Source organism: Aedes aegypti, chromosome 1 (genome assembly GCF_002204515.2).
Source record: "Aedes aegypti strain LVP_AGWG chromosome 1, AaegL5.0 Primary Assembly, whole genome shotgun sequence".
NCBI classification, from domain to species: domain Eukaryota; kingdom Metazoa; phylum Arthropoda; class Insecta; order Diptera; family Culicidae; genus Aedes; species Aedes aegypti.
In genome coordinates, this window is record NC_035107.1 from 212,034,955 (window position 1) to 212,055,756 (window position 20,802).

The window sequence follows — 20,802 nt, forward strand, 5'->3', positions numbered from 1 at the left end:
TCAAAACGGAATCCCACTGTATTCAGTTGGGATGGAGAAGGAATATTAGTGTGTACTGTACCAATAATATGGGATCTGTTAGAATGTGCACTTCGAGAATACATGGAAAGTCCCATTACCGGTATTTCACCGATGTAATTTCACTGTAGTATCGTCAGGGCTGTTAAATGTCATGAATATCACGTGAATATGACAATTGAATATTGCTAATATCATCGTTCCCCGTGGAAAAAGTCATCGGAAAATGTTTTTCCCGGTGACCTTTCCCGAATCACTATCGGTTGGCAATACTTGCTAATGCAAATTTTCGCATGCGAGGGTGCTATAAGCATTTGAATTTTTCCAAAATGTTGACATTTAACAGCACTGAGTATCGTACAACCGGTACTCAGCAAAAGTTGTCGATAGCGGAAACCCTAGAATTAAATCAGGAAGTTCTTTTCTAATTCAAACGCATTGTGTTTTAATTGCTGTAGGTAGTAGAATATCATAGTTTATTTTTCTCCAACTTTGTTTCCTAGATATCATACAATATATCACATTCTTCCTTATCGAAAAACAAAACGACGAATCACTATCTACAGTCGAATCGTGTACCGTCTTTCACAGTTACCTACCATCGCTATTTTGAATTCGTCAGTTCGATTCCGTTTCTAGCTTCGTACCAATCGATTGCGAATTTACTATATACAAAACAGTTTCTACTCTAAGAGAAAAACGACCTTCTTTGCGATGTTTATTCTGATTTTTGGGATTGCATCAATTAAAGAGGAGTTAAAATGAAACTAGAGCGAAGTGTTGAAGGAGGACCTCATGAGCTAAACGCTATCTCGTATCGTTTCCACATTCCGGTTCCGCCGAAACGTAACACAACGCACTATTATAGAGTTACGACAATACACGATAGGGATTTTATTTGTTCAGTACGACTAATTTGTGTGTTTCTATTTATAATTTGTTAAACCTATGAATTTTTGATGATTTGCGTTTCATCCTCAGGCTCTTGCGTTCGCGTTGAGGAGTCGTATATCGTTATATATGGCATCACTATACGTACTCTGTTATCGGCTATTGCAGCACCAAACATTGATCCCACAGCCACAAGCGCCTATGGGCGGGGGCGAGGATCGTGCCAGAGTCCTTGGGACTAGGAGATTCCCGGACAGCAGAAGACCAGGAAATCGTTAATAGCACTCAACAGAAACAAAACATAACAGGTGGGACTAACATGAGACGAAGGATTCCTACCAAAAACGATACTCTCTGTTCCTGGTATGATTCCTTCTCGTATGAACTCAACTTCCTAATCACGTGACAGGGGGAGATTGCCTTTGCCTTCTAGTGTTCCAAGTACACAGTCATGACCCCCATCAGTCCAATTCCCAGCAGCAGAGCGGCAAACTGCTTAATAGATTCGCGGGGTTCGTCTTCGCTCAGCAGATCCGGTAGCACCGTGACCAGTGCGATGTGCAGGAATCCTCCCGCCGTAAATGGCATGATCCACGAGGTTCGAGCTTCCATGGCCGTGGTTGCGCCACTACCTCCAATGGCCACCAACGCCCCAACGAGACCAGCTCCGGCCGTCAGCAGCTGTGCCTTGGCTGCGTCCCACCGGCTGAAGCCGGACCGCAGCAGGATGGCGAAGTCACCCACTTCGTGAGGGATTTCGTGCACTAAAAAAATAGAATATTTTTTTTAGATTTGTGATATTGCACAGTGATTCCTACTACATAGAAGGGCGATCATAAATACAAAATTCGATAAATTCATGCAATTTGGTATGTTTTTGTATTCTGTATAAACTGTGTCTTTTCGTGAACATAACGCTGCTTGAAGTGCTTCTGATTTGATCAAAGATTTAGACGTTTTTAAAGATACAGTCAAAGATACAAGTCAAGTCTACCTTACTCGATATTCCGTATCTCGATTTAGAGAATCATAGTGAAATATGGTTTTCATATCTAGCTTGATGGTCCTTTGTATCGCATTTGCACTGGATCTGTGTTCTATAACTCGATACCTCTTGTAGTATGTTATGTTATAAATATGTATGTAATAATTAGATACTAAGCTACCCCAATCATAGTAGTCTATGACTTAGGATACTCTCTGACACTTGACTGACTAGACATCATTCCCGAATAAACTCTGAAACTGATAAGAAGTCGTTTTACTACAAATATCAGAAGTGGGATATCAAAATGTTCCTGCGTAGCCATTTGAGGTCGGACGATGAAGCACCAGAGAATCTCGGAAGTGGTCTTCCTTCTCAAGATGCCATCAATAAACCCGATATGATGAATGCAGGACCAAGTAATTCGAATATGAGAAGAGAACGTACGATTGTCGGTGGAGCTGGAGATGGTCAAGTCACTGGTCAAAATTGTAATACTGAAACTGGATTGGAACAAGCTAAAAATCGTTTCGTCAAATTAGATGAACTTTCTGCTTTCTTGCCGTTCTTTTCGGGATCACCAAACGAAGATGCAAATTTTTTCATCAGTACTGTAGAACAGACAAGAAAAACATTCAACGTGGAAGAAGAAGTTATGAAGTTAATGGTTTTCAAGCACCTGCAGAACAACGCAAAGGTTTGGCTGTCGTCTCAGTCAGATATTTTCACGAAGAGTTACTCAGAAGTTCTCAATCTTATTCAAGCAACCTTCACTGTAACAATAAGTTCATTTGAAATACGAAGAAAACTAGAATTACGGAAGTGGAGAACGGAGGAGACATTCCTGGAATATTTTATTGAAAAAAGAAATCTTGCCATGCCGTTGAAAATGGATGAAGTTGAGCTCGTTGACTACGTGATTGAAGGGATTCCTGATCGTCACTTGCAGAATCAAGCTAAAATGAGTGGATTTACTTCAATTTCAAGTTTACTCAAAGCCTTTCAAACGATTCGTCTGCCCAATAACATGTTTTCAAGTGCTCCTGTTTGCTTCAATTGCCATTTACCTGGACATTTAGCTGCGAAATGTATGAGGCCGAGAAACCACCATAGTAGAGCAACGTATAGTGGAGCTGCATCCAAATGGAGTTCTGATGATAGACGAAAGCCTGGATATGACAGACCGTCCCGGATTGCAGTTGTTCAAAATCAAGACATTGTAAACATGACAGATGACTTAGAGCACGACGGATTGGTAGATATTAAGTTGACTGATTTTGATATTGATTTAAAAGCATTGTTTGATACAGGAAGTCCAGTTTGTTTAATACGTCTTGGTTTAGCGAAATGTAGAAAAATCTATCCTTATATTAGTAGAAAAAAATTCAAGGGTATTGGAGGAACTGGACTTAAGATTGTGGGTAGATTAATTACTAATATAAAAATTCAAAATTTGTTTTTCAGAATTAATTTTTTGGTTGTTCCTGATTCGGCAATACATCCCTATGACGTAATAATTGGAAGAGACGTTATTCTTGATCCCAGAGTGAAAACAATTATCGAAAAGAGCCAAATTCGCGTATTCAAAAAAGAAATTAAAAACAACACAAATGAAGCTGAATTGGAGGTAAAAGATATAGATTTAATTTGCAATCTGAAGACTGATGAGTATGTAGGTGATATAAGTGATGATCATTTGTCAACATTGAATCATATCTTAAATAGTAGTTTACGGAACAAGTTGCAGAATGATGATTTTTACAGCACGAGTCGTAAATTTATCCTACGAGGCTTGCCGAGTAGGATAATTACGACGAGTGCTGTAAAAATCGAGTTCTGCAACGAGTTACGTACAACATTTTTTGCAATTTCGTAGAAGACCACTCGAGGGTATCAGAAATTATATAGGAATGCATACACTAACATTTTACAATTTCTGAGAAATTGTTGTGTTATGATTCATTACGCAACTCAAAACAGTTGCGTAATGAGAAAGCGTTGCGTAATGAATCATTACAGCACTGGTTTCAGTTAGGTAATGACTATTCCCGCACTGCATACTTCAGTGCAGGAAAGTAGGCCGTTTCATGACAGATTGGCTTGATGAAAAACAGCCTATTACGATGAGAAATTGCAAAAAATATATTACTTTAAATTTCAACGACCTATTTGTCCTGAAGTAGATTACGAAATGAAAATAGTACTGAAATCTGCTGCACCATTTCATTTTAAGCCGAGAAGACTTTCCCAAAATGATAAAATTAAAGTAAATAAGAAAATTGAAGAGCTACTCAAATTGGGAATCATCAAAGAAAGTGATTCTCCATTTGCTAGTCCCATTGTTGTTATTCCTAAGAAAGACGATGACATACGATTGTGTGTTGATTATAGAAAATTAAATAAGGATACATACCGTGATAACTATCCCTTGCCGTTGATAGAAGACATTTTCGACAAATTAAAAAGTAAATCGGTTTACACAATTTTGGATCTTAAATCGGGTTTTCATCAAATCAAAATTGCTTCTGAATGTACCAAATACACCTCTTTTGTTACTCCGAATGGACAGTATGAATATTTAAAAGTTCCTTTTGGCTTGTGTAATGCACCCGCTGTATTTCAAAGATTTATTAATAAAATTTTGAGACCACTTATTGATGAAGGAAAAATAGTTGTCTATATTGATGACATTTTAATTGCTTCTGAAACAATGGAAGAGCACTTTGAAACTTTAAGGATGGTTCTAGAAATTTTGAGTAGGAATTTACTTGAACTTAACTTAAATGTAAGTTTTGTTTTAATGAAATCGATTATTTAGGCTACACTATAGATAAATGGGGAAGGAAACCAAGTAAATCTCACATTGAGTCTATCTCCAATTTTCCATTACCAAAAACTGCGAAAGATGTTCAGAGATTCTTAGGATTAACTAGTTATTTTAGGAAGTTTATAAGAAATTTTGCAACAATTGCCAGGCCATTGTACGATTTATTGAAAAAAGATGCAGAATTTGTTTTTAATGAAAAAGAGATCCAAGCTTTTGAAATGTTAAGAGATAAATTACAATCATCGCCAGTTTTAGCTATTTACGATCCAAAAGCGGAAACGCAACTACATTGTGATGCAAGCTCGCATGGTTTTGGTGCGATTTTACTTCAAAAACAAAATAACGGAAATTATCACCCTGTAAGCTTCTATAGTAAAACATAACTGATGAATATGAAAGAAAGCTACATAGCTTTGAATTAGAAACACTTGCTGTAGTTCATGCTTTAAAACGATTTCATGTTTATTTGTCTGGAATCAAATTCAAAATTTTCACTGATTGTAATGATTTAGCTCAAACATTGGCTAAAAAAGAAATTAATCCTAAAATACGTCGATGGGCATTGTTCTTAGAAAATTATAATTACAGTTTAGAGTATAGAGACGGAATGAAAATGCAACATGTTGATGCTTTAAGTAGATTACCAATAGATACAGTTGAGAAGAAATCAGAAAAATTGAAATTAGATTGCTGTCCAGAGCAGAATATATGTATATTGAATACTGAGGACATTGAAAGAAATGTTATACTAGCACAGGAACAAGATGATAAGATTAGAAATATTAAAATTCACTTAGAATCTAATACTTTTCCAAACTTTGAAATGAAAAATGGAATATTATTTAGGAAAGGCAATCATAGACTTCTATTAGTTGTACCCAAAACAATGATTGATAGTATTATACGAATTTGTCATGATAAGTTAGGGCACATTGGTATAGAAAAAACAATGATAGAAATCAAAAAATTTTATTGGTTTTCAAGTATGAGAAAAATTGTGAAAAAGTATATAAATAATTGCTTAAGTTGTATATTTTATAGTCCATCAGATACGAAGAAAGAAGGATTTCTTAAAAATATTGATAAAGGTCAGATTCCATTTCATACTATTCATTTAGACCATTATGGTCCTATCCAGCTAAGATCATCCAAAAATTTTAAATACATTCTTGTATTTGTAGATGCATTCACAAAATTTGTTAAATTTTATCCTACTAAAACGACAAACTCTAGAGAAGTCATTGATAATTTACAATTATATATCAGCCATTATAGCAGACCATTAAGAATTGTTACTGATAGAGGTAGTTGTTTCACCTCTACATGTTTCACAAACTTCTGTAGGGATCGTTGTATTGAGCATATTAAAACAGCAGCATATACTCCTGAAGCAAACGGCCAAGCTGAACGAATTAATAGAACACTTACTCCTATGTTAGCCAAATTAATTGATGATACAAATATTAAATGGGATATTTTACTTCCAAACTTAGAATACGTTTATAATAATACATTTAATAGAGCTATCAAAAACTTTCCAAGTATTTTATTATTTGGTACACATCAGATCAATATAAACAATGAATGCAATAATATAGAAACTTTAGTAAAAAACAATCAACTTCTATCACAAAATCAAAATCTATTGGAAGTTCGAACTAAAGCAAAAGAAAATATAACAAAACTTCAGGCTTATAATAAAGAAATGGTGGACAGAAAGCGGAAAGCTGTTTGTAATTACAAAGAAGGTGATTTTATTGTTATAAAAACTAATGTTGATAATAAATTATCTAAAAAATTTAGAGGTCTATATATCATAAAGAAAATATTGCCAAATGATCGGTACTTTATCACAGACATAGAGGGTTTTCAAGTTTCAAATTTACCATTCAGCTCAGTTTGTTCACCGAATAATATGCGAATGTGGTTATCAGATTCCAATTTAATTTCAAATTATGACGTCGATGGGGACATCGACGAATCAGGATGACCGAATGTAGTATGTTATGTTATAAATATGTATGTAATAATTAGATACTAAGCTACCCCAATAATAGTAGTCTATGACTTAGGATACTCTCTGACACTTGACTGACTAGACATCATTCCCGAATAAACTCTGAAACTGATAAGAAGTCGTTTTACTACACCTCCTTAACTCGATGATCCTTTGAAAGCATTGCTATATGTGTTTCGGTGATATTTTATGTTTGCGTCGAGATATTCGTGAGTAATTCGATAGGGGTGATCGGGGCAATATGGGCCGCCTAAGGAAAACGTCATGGAATGCATGAAAAAAAGCAAAAATTATGGTTTAAATGCAAGTGACTTGTACTATAAAATGTTATCTTCCATGTTACGTAGATAATTAATGTTAACATCAACTTGCAAATTATTTCAGGAACTTTTTGGAAAACCATGTTTTTCTACGTAGTCACCAACCATATGGGGCATTATGAGCCACCCTACTGGGAAGTATGAGCCACCTCATTCAATCGAATGTTTTTTATTTAAAACAGTATAGAGAAGAGTTAGTGGTGAAGAGTACATTATTGGAAATGAAATTGTATTAGCTTTGCTTGAAATTATTGATTCTAGCGGCTTATTTTTTAAAGATACATAATACATAGTAAACAGACCATGTTGTACTAGTACTAAATTGCGATACAGTCAACTTTCGTTCGTTACACTAAACCCGTGGCCCACCTAGTGAAAGACTTTTACTAATCGGGCTGAGTTTTGAGCTGTGAAATAACCGATTACAATAAAATTTATGGTCGATCTTACCACAAAAAACTGATTGCGAAGTTCCTACGTTGATTGTATGGAGATGCGGGACAAAAATCAAAACTGGAAGATCAAGCCATTTAAGCACCTTGGGATGAAAGGATAAGTTGTTTCTGGTGAAAAGAGCTGCAATTTGCACAAATGACATATAGTATACGCATAATCGCAAAACTGTCCTAAGTGCCAATATTTTCCAAGAAAAACCTTGTAATTTGTACTATTATTGCCTATAATGATGTAAGAAGTTATTTGCAAATATGTCTCTTCACACTCGTAGCTGAAAAAGTAAGTTATACGTTTTTATGCAAAAAAAAATGCGCACATTTTAAAATTTAAATTTAAAGTATTTACCATAAAATTTGAATAAAATCTTGGAAACTTCATTTAAAATATATTATTTTAAACATAAAATTGCTCTGGTGTAATTTCTGGTTCAGCTTTGACCACACAGCGTTGCGAGATTTTCGGATTTTTTATCACAAACAACTCATTTTCATACTTGTGCTGATTAAGGAGTATACCGAAAAATAGTTAAAAATCTCGAAGAGTTGCAGGGAGTTGCAGCTGTATCTTTCAGACCTCTTAGAGGACACTCTGAAAAAGATGTCTTTGAGTGATTTAGGATGGAACTCGGTGGAACTTTTTTTGAATCGATAACCAAAGTTACATGTTAGTATTTTATAAGTTTGATTTCATAGCCAACTCATCGTGCAGATTTCTCATATTCAAAGTTAATATTGGTGTGCTTATCCCATCAAATATACTTAACGGACCTTCAAACATGTTCTCTTTTAAATTTTGATTGAATATATTGGTTTCAACGCCCTCCGTACTGGTTGAAAGTAATGTTGAAAACATGCGACAAAATTAAGTTTTTCTGCTACTCCGACAACTGTCACTTTCGACGCTTGTTGTAGTCGTTTTAGTGCTTTATGAATCTTATAAATACACGTTTCAATAGCCGATGTTATCTATAAACACTTTTGGATACTTATTATTGCCGAAAAAAATAACTTGAAATTTGATTTTTGTCTATGGAGCAACGCACTGTGCGTTGTGTTGTCTTTCTCGTTCAATTTCTTCCACCCACAGGCAAACGGCGGTCGAGGCAGTAGCGAGCGAACAGGCACAGGTAAGTTTATAGTTTTCTTCTCTTTCAGGGTTCCAGCAGCGGTGATACACAATTTCCACTCAACATCGACATACAGGTAAGTATTAGCATGCACTTTTATTTAACTTTTAACTTTCAGCAGGACATGAACATAGGCACAATCATCTAACACATTACAAATTATGTTCCGAAAACAACTACTGAACGTATACTAATCTTTATTCACTGGCACTTCTGCTCTTCAAGCCTAGCAAAACAGATTACAATAAAAGTTCAGAGCTACCAACATTGACAAATTTCGGATTATGTCAGAAAGTGACGTTGGCCTTTGTTTTAAGTGGGCTGTAGCCCACTTAACGGGAGCCCAATTAAAAGTAAGTGCAATTAAACGTAGTGCAACGAATGAAATTTGACTGTACTTGATTCAACGTATTTTCTGGCAAAGTGTTCCACTTGTAATGGAGCATAAAGATGACTATGCAGTAAAAAAATAATCTGGTATACTTAGGCAATGCATTTTTATGTGCAAAACATCGTTTGTTTTGCTTAAATCTATGTGGCTCATTTTGCCCCGCCCCTTCATCTTGAAAATAATATATTGTTTTTCAATAATTTTGTTAACGAACAAATCTAATTTCGCTCACGAACTGTTCGTTGTGATCAGAAGTTTCAATGGATTGGTATAATTTATCAGAATTATAAATATAATTGTCTTATAGGCTTAATTGAAAACTGCCAAAATTATAAGCTTTTCATGACGAAGGATAAATTTGTACATTTTTGTAAATATCTTGAGTATTCAAACGAATATTCTTACGGTTTTTATTGTGGTGGCTATTTGAGGCATCCTTTAGCAGATCATAATGACACTAGACATTAAAACACGCCACCGGGGTGGCGCATATTGCCCCGTATGTTCATATTGCCCCCATTGCCCCTTTTTTAAATTCTTTTTTTTTTGTTAGAAGAACAGTGGCTTATATTCCCACTTTAACGTGGATGGAGACAAAGTTTATCAAAAGTGCTCTCTAAGTATAATCGTAAACTAGGTAATTGTATATATTGAGTAATAGTAAATACAAACGTAAGAGTAAAAACTAAAAATGACAGGAAGTATTACATGAGTTGCCTTACACAACAAAGCTATTGCTCCAGAAATCATAAGATCAATCACTGTCTAACATATTTCAGCTTTTTAAACTGTTATTCAGCTTCTAATGTTACTTGGGTCCGATGTGCCTACCAGGATTGTAACCAGGAATTCCTCTGGGGATTTCTTTCAGACATTCGTCCGGCGATTTGCTGCAAGGATTACTCCGGGGATTTGCTCCAGAAAACCCTTCCGGTATGTATTTTCTTAAGAAATTTCTCCGTGGATTTGCTCCGGGAATTCTTCTTAGGATTTCCACCAGAAATTCCTTCGGAGATTTCAGTCATTTTCTACCGAAATTTCCCCGGGGATTTTTTTTCACAGATTCTCCGAGAATGTTTCTATGGATTTGCAGCAGGAATTTGTCCGGGAATTTCATAATGAAATCCCTCCAGACATTTTATCCAGAAACTCCTTCGGGGATTTCCACCAAGAGTGTCTCTGGGAATTTGTACCGGTAATTTCTCCACGGAATGTTGTCCAGGAATTCCTCCGGAAATTTCTCTAGAAATTCTCCGGAGATTTTTTCCAAGAACTCTTCCGGGAATTTTCTCCGTGAACTCCCCGGATGATTTCTAATAGCAATTCCACCGGGGATTTCGTTCAGGAATTTCTCTGCGGATTTTTTCCCGAACATCCTTAAGAAATTCCTCTGAGGATTTACTCCAGGGATTTTTTCGGAGAATTTTCTTTCGAGGATTTCCTCCAGGAAATGCTCCGGAGATTTTTTCCCCAATAAACATTTTTGATGTATAAGTGTTGAACAAATCACTCTCCAGCAAAGTGCAGATGATTAAACTGTTATTAAGGGGGCATGATCCGTCATTTATTTCGGAATTTTCAAAAGCAGTTTTTTCGTTCAAAATCAAAACAATTCACAGGAAAATGTGTTCACTATATTCTATTCTCAAACCAAAACACAGTGAACACATTTTCCTCGAATAATTTTTAGTTTTGAACAGAAAAACTGTTTTTGAAGTTTCGATGATGACGATGATTACGATGACGGAGCGTTGAACGTTAAGCAATTAATGATGTTGATGTGACAAGGAATTATCCGAATTGTATCGCAGTCGGCCTGTACATATCAGCAAATTACAAGTGTTGATAGTGCCAGCAAGCAGCTCTGATTTTATAATGCACTTTTATTCCTCGGTACAATCAGAGCTGTATCAATAGACGCTAAACAGACTCTGATGATGTGTTGCGGGTCATAATTGTTACAGAGAGCGATAAGAGAGATATACTCTGAAATTTCTCAGAATTCAACCTCTGGTAATGGTTCGGGTACCGTAAAGTGCCCTCATTCAGCGCAGTGCCTAATTCCGCGCATTTCATACAAAATTATTTATATATGGAAATATACATTAATATTTCAGCAACTTTTAAAGCTATTCGAGGCTACTTTGATTAAGAATAAGTTTGAATCACAAATAAAAGCAAATAAGGCATTTTTTCACGGCATAAAAAAATAATCAGTGAAGGCCCGTCGGAGTAGACGGTCCGTCCGCGCTAAGACTGTAGGACAACAACAAACGCGATTTCTTTATTAAAAATGTTTTATTTTTTATGCAATATTCCATGGAACTACTTGCTATAGATATGTTGCATGGTGCTTCTATGAAATCATTGCAAATATTGAGTTTTATTCAAAAAAGTATTGCGCGGAATTAGGCCACGTCTTTTTTCATAATGCCCTAATTCCGCGCACTGTTCTTCGCATAACAACATACAAGTAAAACCAGTGTTGGGAAACTCGTGCTCGCGAGTAAAAAAATACTCACTCTCGTACTCGATAGCGAGTAATACTCACGCTGTGAGTCACTCATTCCTTACTCTAACTCACGCGAGAGTATGACGTCATAACTCACTGCGAGTATTACTCACGTAAAGAGTAATACTCGCAGTGAGTATGACGTCATTACTCTCGGGTGAGTGAGCAAGTTACTCTTTGTGAGTATGGTGAGTAACCAATTTCCAAAGCAAAATAAAATTGTACATTGGTATGTTCTATATGTACTAGGTGGAAGACTGTAAATGTAAATAATTCAAAGTGTTTACAGCTGCTGTCGACTTCAGTGTGTATTGTGATATGCAGTTATTTAGTATGGTTGTTTAAACTATACCGATTTCAGAGTCAGTTTTTCAAAATGGATAAACAAGTTATATATGCCAAAGTCCGATTGTGTTCAAATACTTCCCAGACCAATTGTTTAGTGACATAAAATGTTTGTCCATTATTCAAGAGCTGTGATGTTAAAGTCACCAAAATAGCTTTGGTGAGCGAATTTGACGGATAGCGCCGACAATTTTTGTCGCATAGGATTCATCGAATGTAGCGCGGTTGTTGCACCATGGCCAGATTCATTTCCCGAGCGCGTGCACGGAAAGAAATAACAATTGTGATTTAAAAAAAAACAGTAGCGGAAAATCAACTGATGATCATTGTCGTTCTACTATTATCAAACATTTTAATAAAAATAAAATGCTTTTAGAAGTGCGCAGCAAGCCTAATTCGGTCTGATGTATTCTGCGCAGTTCATATGTATTTTCCACACGTTCTCCTATAATCGTTTTTAATCCACTTCGATACCGTCAATCCGATGGCGTACACTCAGCTTAAGGTGATTATAAAACGAAGCCAAACAAGGGCACAAGACTGGAGAATCTGACAACAGTTTGCGTTGAAAACCAATCAATTTGCTTGCTTGCTGGTGGTGACTAATGGGATAAATTTTCAACGGTGAGAGCTGTTTGGTTCTCAAGTCTTGTGCTTTTGAAAATTTGAGGTGTGGCTTTGTTCTATAATCACCTTAACGCAATTTATAATTAAGTATTGAGTTGTAAATATTAGTATATATTAGTTGTGTTGCTAGAGGACATCTTGAAAATTCACTGAGATTCTTTCAGAAACCCTTCTGAAATTATTATATGTAGTTATTTCTTTGATCGCTCTGATTTTTCCAATAACCTCCTTGGGACTTCCTATTGGACTATCCCAGAAACCCGTCTTGGGTTATTATGGAAATCCTTTCAGGATTCTGCTGTAAAATTCTGGAATTCTGCCGAAAATGATTTAATGATTGCTTTCCAGTGTAATGGAATCTATTTTAAAAATCTGGGTTCGGGGATTCTCACAAAATTTCTCGGGATTTCTTCTGAAAATCCAATCGAAATTATTATTTAAATTTTGATATTTTCCTCGTAATTCTTCAGTATTTCTTCCGTGAAACTTTTTGAAAGTTCTTCAAAATCCCTTTGAGATTCTTTCCGAAAAATGTCTTAGATTATACCTATTATTCTAGAATACTCTCGGAAAGACGCCTGAGACTATAATCAAAAAAATCTATTATTTCACTTCACTTTCTTCCGTGCAAATTCTTGGGATTATTTCGGAAATTCCTCTGCAATTCTTTTGTAAATCCCAATGGAATTCTCCCAGAAATCCCTGTGGAATACTTCCGAAAATCCTGCTAAGAATCTTCCAGATGACGGGGATTTTTTTAAATCTTTATTTATGGAAATCATCCGAAAATTCCTCTGTAATTGTTTGTAAATCCTCCTTATATTCTTACAGAAATCCTTCTCATATTCTTACAGATTTATTGCTATTGATTTTATTGTTTCTGCCTGAGATAATTTTGTATATCCAGAATTATTCCGAAAATTCCTTCGTGATTCTTTAGAATTTTTTGCTAAGATTTTTTGAGAAAAAAAAACTTTGTGATTCTTCTGGAAATTCATAAGGAAGTGTTTTTGATTTTTTTCGTGATTTATCATTGATTTTCCTTGAAAATTTTCTTAAATCCTTGGCAGAATTTTCTGAAAATCCCTCTTGACTTCAAATGGAAATCCTCCAAGAAAACTACCGGACAGTCACTGGGACTTTAAAAAAATACCTATGAGATTCTTTGATTACTGATTTCTTTTTCTGAGCATCTTTTGAAAGTGACTTTTAAATGGTTCTGGAAATTACATTTGAAATTATTCCGTAAATCTTTCTGGAGCTCTTCTGGACATCGTAATTATTCTGGAAAATATTCATGAAATCGTCTGGATGTCTGTGACTTTTCATTGAATCTTCAGGGGTTCTTGCGAAATAACTTCTGGGATTCTTTTGAATATCACTGTAATTTGGATTTAGAATTCTCATGGGATTATTTCTGATATTAACGATAATCCTTCATACAGAAGTGATGTTTCTGTGAATCGCCTTGGAATTCTTCTGGAAATCCTTCTATAATCCCAAAACAATTCTCAGAAAATTTTTCAGAAGGATATTTTTAAGAATCTCAATGGAATTTCTGAAAAATACCAGAACGATTTACGGTTGAATCTCACGAAAACTTCCGGTGGAATTCTTGAATGATATCCGGAAGAATGACAGTCGTATTTTTGGATGAATCTTAGCAGGTTTTACAGCACAATCCCAGCAAAATTTATTGAAAAATTTAGAATAGAAAGATATCCGAAAAAAAAACTCCAACAGGATTTTTGTAAGAGTCTCAGGAGTATTTCAAAGATATTGGCGTAAAAATCTCAGTGGAATTTCTTGAAGAATTTCAGAAAGATTTCCGAAAGCATCTCAAGTCATTTTTGAAAGAATACCAGAGGCATTCTCATAAGAATACCAGAAGTATTTCCGGATAAAAATCTAGAGTTATTTTCGGAGGAATTCTCGAAGAATTTCTAGTAGAGTCGTACATTTTTTGATAAAATCCTCTTTAAATATCCAAATGGATTGCATCAGGATTTATGGTAAAATCTTCCATAGTATTTCGAAAACAATTTTCAAGAATTTCAAAGAATTTAATTTCCTGGATTTCAAAAGTAATCCTTAAGGAGATACACGCAAAATCACATACAGAGTTCTGCAAAAAAATCCAAAAAGATGCCCAGAATAATCGCAATGGGATATCCGAAAGAATCTCAGAAGTAATACCGGAATGGTAACGTTTTTTTTGGATGAATCCCAAAGCGATATCTGGAAGAAAATTCAGAAATAATCTCAAGATTTTCAGCAGAACAATCCCAGAGAGGATTTGAAGGATTCATGAATGATTTAAGGAAGAATCCCGGGAGACGCTCCCAAAGAATTCTAGAGTACTTTCTGGAACATTTTTTTTTTCATGTGATTTATATATAAAAATACTTTGATTCAAATATATTTCTTGTGTAGCATTAAGTTTAACTACAGACATAGCTCGTAACATCAATAATAAATTAAATTTATAAATCTTTTAAACACATCCATATTAAATAACAGTTCAAAGAGTAAAATACCATTCTCATGAGTTTTTGAGAATCATATGGTCGGTGTTTAGACAGACCAGACTAGATGAATTTTGGAGCTCTAAGGATACGTAAAGAACTCCATCAATTTTAAATCTTCCATGTTATTTTGATACAAATGTATCATCAAATAGATAAGTTCCATTATTACAGTAAATATCTATAATATTTTGATGTTTCACATGTTTGGGGTACATTTTTCTTACTCGATTGAAAAAAACACTTGGTTCAGTCTGTCTGAACACGGACCATATCTATGTTTGCTATTTGATATTTAAATTCTTGAATTGTGCTGTATCAATATTTACAGGTAATTATAATAAATAAGTATGTATAGAACAATAACAATTTTAATTTATCCCCATAATTGAACGACAATATTAATTAGAATGAGCCTCCCCCACATCATCCCTCTCAGGAGAATTTTGATTCCCAATATTTTTTTTTTGCGGTGGTTCAGAATTGAAAATATCAAAAGTCTATTGTAATCACATCCTTTTTGTTCAATAGCATGTGGTGTTATTCGATATTTAAAATAAGATTCGTTAAGCCGAACATGTTGATCCTTCCACAAGAACCAACAACAAGCATTGCTTATGTTAAGAGATTTTATCGTAATGCACAACCAGCCTAAACGTTATTCCCCTTTTGTATATGTACTAATTATAATTTCAAATTATTTTAATTAAATTAGTTGTGTTGTCTACTATTGTACACGGCAATGTGTTTCAAAATAAGTGGAGCTGCTTTTAAAACAAACTTTAACATCGATCAACCAAACCATAGAATATCCAATAGCGAAAAAATAATAATAATAACCGATCATTGCAAATCGAGCCGAACTGGCGCTCTTTCCGTGCGCACGCGCTCTTTCCGTGCGCACGCGCTCTGTCCGTGCGCACGCGCTTTCTGCAGAGCTGTCAAACAGACTTTTGTGCCTTCCTTCTTTCGCTCTCCTTCAACTCAACAACTCAGCACGATCCACCTCGCGGTGGATTGGTGAGCTGTCTGGTTGTTGCAGATGAACACTTATCGTGTAGCGTGACATCATCATTGACAGTAAGCGTGCAACTCACCAGACAAACGATAGGTGTAATTAACAACTGGACTAAGATCTCGGCTCACAGAGACAGTTCGTGACAGCAGAATCTCGGCTCACCTTGACGTACATAAATTTCGTATCGGTTTCTCGCTCCCAGTTTTTACCGATGTTAAAAGGGCCCTCTTTGAATGTTAGTCAGGGGTTTTTGTGCCGACTCTATTTTAATCGATTGACTGAATTGTATCTGAGCACCCCTAGCGAGGCACAACTCGCACGGCGGATCGCAACGATCACAACCGCGAGTAAACAAACAACCGTTTTTTAAACCGCTGCAGTTCGGTAAGTGTTCGTCCGTATTTTCTTGAAATTTTTTAAAAAGCCGGATTTTCGTCCGCGGGGGACATCTGTGCTATGTGCGAGTCCGGCTCGCCGTGAAGTATCCTGGCCCGGTTGGAACAGCTTAAGCAATGGAATCAGGAAAAGCAGCGCGTTTTATTGCAGAACCAAATGGCCCAGCGGGAATTGCTGAGCCAGTAACAGCAGAAGATGTACGTCATTCTGGGGCTGAATCACGGGGGAGGGGAAAATGACCCTATACCGGATGTTAGTGACGAGGACGATTCGGAATTTGAACAGACCAACATGCAGCGAAAAGTGGCAGGAGAATGGAGGCGAAGCGCTAGGGAACAACCTCCGGTTGAAAGTGACGAGGAGATTGAGAGGGAACCAGTAAAACGGAGGGGTAAGTTACCCGATTCACCCCCCAAGAAAGTTCCGACGAAGCCCTTCCTCAAGCGAGGCGAGGGGCTGAAAGCTAGGTTTAAGGCTAAGTAGCCCGTCATTCGTTTTGGCAACAATGATGACTTTTCAGCTTGCATTTCAAAGTGATAAAACTCAGTCTTGATAGTTTATATTGACTTGAAAATGTATCACTGTACGCGCTAATATGCATAAAGTATGCTGATACTTTTTCAACTGTGTCAGTGTAAAACTAACTGATTTTCTTTGATTCGAAATCGTGAGCTGAATTAGCAACAATCATCAACGATGCGTACAAATTTCAATGACGGCCTACTTCGCCTTAAAGTCGATCCCAATAGATTTCAGCTGGACAATTTGCCCAAATATAAGTATGCCAATCTCGCCAAATCTAGAGCGCAAAATGCCAAGAAACGACGGATAAGTCTCAAAACCATTCGGGTAGGAATGCCGGAACGAGAGAAGAGTCGCCGCCGAGGGTGGCTTTGGACATTAACAAGTTGCAAGACCAGAAGCTAATTGTCCGTCAGCCGGAAGGGAACCGAATTCCGGTTGATGAAAACGGTCATGACAAGGAGAGTGTGGATGAGACGGATGACGGCGAGGAGATTAGTTTACTTCCCAGTTTTGAAGCGCTGAAGCTGAGACACGTTGGCGGGGAACCACAGGACGATGGTAAGTATGGATTTTTTATTGTTTTTTTTTGTGGTCCACAGTTACTGAATTCAAATCAAGTCTAGGTCATTTGGCATAACGGACATTTGTAGAGTTGATAGCAAAAATAAAACGTGGAATTCTCAGGAGATTTCGATAACAATGAGGAAAATTATGCGAAGCAGTATTTTACTGGTTCAATATGTTCATGACAAAGGATTTTCGCGTCAAAGCCAACATATTTCGGCTGCGCTGCTATCAAGACGCTTCTTGAGCTGTTCAGTGAGGATTTTTTTGGGTAAGAAAGTTTATCGACTTCTCAAGAGTCATGGGCCATGACATGGTTGAATTTTAGGAATAAGATTTGATCAGTAATTCATTAACATATTATTCGAAATTTACAAAACTCTAAAATTGAATTTGGGAAAATAATCTGCAATTCAAACAACTTTATATGTAAAATGTCGAAGCTATCAATTTTAGGAATGATAGCAGGTCTCTGTTAAGAGACTTGGCCTCTTTTTGAAAGAAGTCTTTTGTCTTACTTGCGAACAGACACTTGTATGGGTAAGTTGTGTGAGCATCGCGTGAAGGGTGATTCCTTTCCGGTTGATAATCTAAACTCCACAAAAACTAGGGCTATTTCGAAGGGTTCCTACAACACGCATGACATCTATCGTTCGTGGAAGATAACGAGCCATGGACGAAAACAAGACAGACAAACACCACCCACTTTTTGGTGCCGATTACTGTGTGCCACCACTTGTAACTTTCGCTGGCCTCTACTGAAATAGGTGTCATATCATCATTATCCTTTCCTTTCCTCATAACGGAGAAGATGGGTGTGGCCGGCAATGTCATGCCTTATCATTTCTGATTTCCGATTGGATAGTTATTTCATCGCAAATAGTTTTTCATAAGTAATTCCCTCCCCTTGGTGATGCGACCTTGTCACGATGGGAGGGCATAATCCATTAGCCCATTATGCACCCCAGAGACGCTCAGACGGTTTGACCAACATCGACTCCGCAATACTTCTTCTAGGAATATCATAAAGAGTTCCTTTATAGATTCTATCAGGAGTTCCTTCAGGAAACTTATAGGAATTTCTCCAGAAATTTCATGAGGAGTTCATCTGGCGATTTCATCAGGAGTCTCTTCAATGATTCTATCGGGAGTTCCTCCAACAATATCTTTATATTCCTCCAAGGATTCCATCCGGAGTTCCTCCAGGGATTCTATCAGAAATTCCAATAGGGATTCTATCAGGAGTACCTTTAGGACTACCATTAGAGTTCTTCTGAGGATTTCATCAAGAGTTCCTTCAGAGATTCCAGCAATTATTTCTACTGAGATCCTATTAGAAGTTTCTTTAGAATTTATATAAGGAGTTCCCCTACGAATTCCATCAGGATTTCTTCATAAGCAATTCTAGGCATTTTATCAGGAGTTCCATCAGGGTTTTCATCAGTAGTTCCTGTAGCGATTCCATAGGGAGTTCTTCAAAGGATTTCAACAGGAGTACCTCAAATGATTTCATCTGGAGTTCCTGCAAGAATATCTCAAGAAATTCCTAAAAGGGTTCCATCAAGAGTTCCTCCGGATTTCACCAGGAATTCCTTCAGGAATCATAATTAAATTCTTCAGATATTTTAACAGGAGTTCCCTTAGAGATTCCATCAGGGGTTCATGTAGAGGTTATATCAGAAGTTTCTTCAGAGATTTCACCTGGATCCTCCAGGGATTACATCAGAAGTTTCTTCTAGAGATAACATCAGGAACTCTTCTGGGAATTACATCAGGGATTTCAAAAAGTGTTCCTTCAGGGGTTTCATTAGCTTTTTCTTTAGACATTTCACCTGAAATTCCTTCTGGGATTCTATCAAGAGTTTCTGTAGGGATTACATCCGGAGTTCCCCTGAGTCTTTCAATAGGAGTTCCCAATGGATTCATTAGCATTTTCTTTAGGGTATCATTAGCATTTTTTTAGGCATTTCACTTGGAATTTCTTCTGGGATTCTATCAAAAGTTTTTCTAATGATTCCATCAGGAATTACTCAAGTTTTTCCAAGGATTCCATCCGAAGGAGTTTTTCAGTAGATTTCATTGGGAGTTTCGGCAGAGACTCCATCGGAAGTTCTTTCATGAATTCCATTAGAAAAACTTCTAAGACTTTATTATAAAATCCTCTTGGGATTTCATCAGAAATTCTGTCAGGGATTCTATCAGAAAGTTTTCTAAAGGTTCCTTCAAGAATCCCACTAGAGTTCTTCTGGGTTCCATCAGGCAGTCAATTATAAACTCTTTTCGGAATTTATTAGGGGATTCTACCCGAACGTTTAGAAAATTCTTCAAGAACTCTTCAAGGTAGTCCTCCTGGAATTCCTTAACGGATTCCTCCCGGAATTCCTGAAGGGATTTCTCTCGGAATTAATCAAGGGATACCTCCCGAAATTCCTCCCGCAATGTATCCAAAGATTCTCGAGGATTATCAGGAATTTCTTGTAAGGATTTCATTACTCGATTTACTCAAGAGATTCCTTCCGGAAAAAAAGACAGACAGACGAGACATTGAAAAATGTATCATTTTCAACGTTTAATCTAGTCCCAAAATTATTGAAAAAAAAAATATTTCTGAAATATTTTTTTAACTTCTTTTGTTCGTTTCTATCTAAGACATGTAGCACCTCACTTATTGTTAGATTTCTGCTCCTCTTTTATGATCTATATATTGTCAGAAAACCGGGACAAAATAATGAAAATTGAAAAGAAGAGCGAGAAAAGCTGGTGCTGAAGTTGTCGCACAAAATATTGTTGGCAACGCTGTTTGGCAGACCAATCAGCGTCTTATTAGTTTTGGCACGAAACTCAGATACGTTTTGTCGAGTCTCTGTCTCAGGTTTTTATTATTGCAGTAGTGCTGCATATCGTAAAGTAGAGAATAAAAAAATAGTCAATTGGTAAATAAAGCTCATAGTTGATAAATGTGGAAATGCTCATATCATGAGTACATTAAGCTAAAAAGCAGAATCTGACCCAGTAGAGAGGTAACGTCAGAAGAAAGAAGAAAAGGGCATTTACGAGGCAACATGCGCAGCGAAATACCAAACATAAATTACAGCTTGTGTTATGAATTCATATCATAATAACGTTTTGCGTGCATCAAATGGTTTTCAGAATAAAATTTTCATGCTATCATTTGAATAAGGTAACCCCAAGAATAGCCTTACTTATTACTTATTATTTATTTGGGCCATTCGCAAGCTTTTCGAATATTTACAATATT

General features: G+C 36.4%; 1 protein-coding gene and 1 long non-coding RNA gene across 2 annotated transcripts in view; one reads left to right on the top strand and one right to left on the bottom strand.

The window, feature by feature from the left end:
- Positions 1-461: 461 nt before the first annotated feature.
- LOC5565237 (zinc transporter ZIP13 homolog) overlaps positions 462-20,802 on the bottom strand; it is a 79,717-nt gene continuing 59,376 nt past the window's right edge. Inside the window, exon 5 of the mRNA XM_021857475.1 lies at positions 462-1,673. Coding sequence (XP_021713167.1) covers positions 1,339-1,673 — 335 coding nt within the window. The 3' untranslated portion in view covers positions 462-1,338. The remainder of the gene's footprint in view (positions 1,674-20,802) is intronic.
- Positions 16,147-17,351, top strand: LOC110681521. The gene is made up of 2 exons (XR_002503233.1): positions 16,147-16,845; positions 17,204-17,351. It is a non-coding gene; the product is annotated as an uncharacterized LOC110681521 (long non-coding RNA).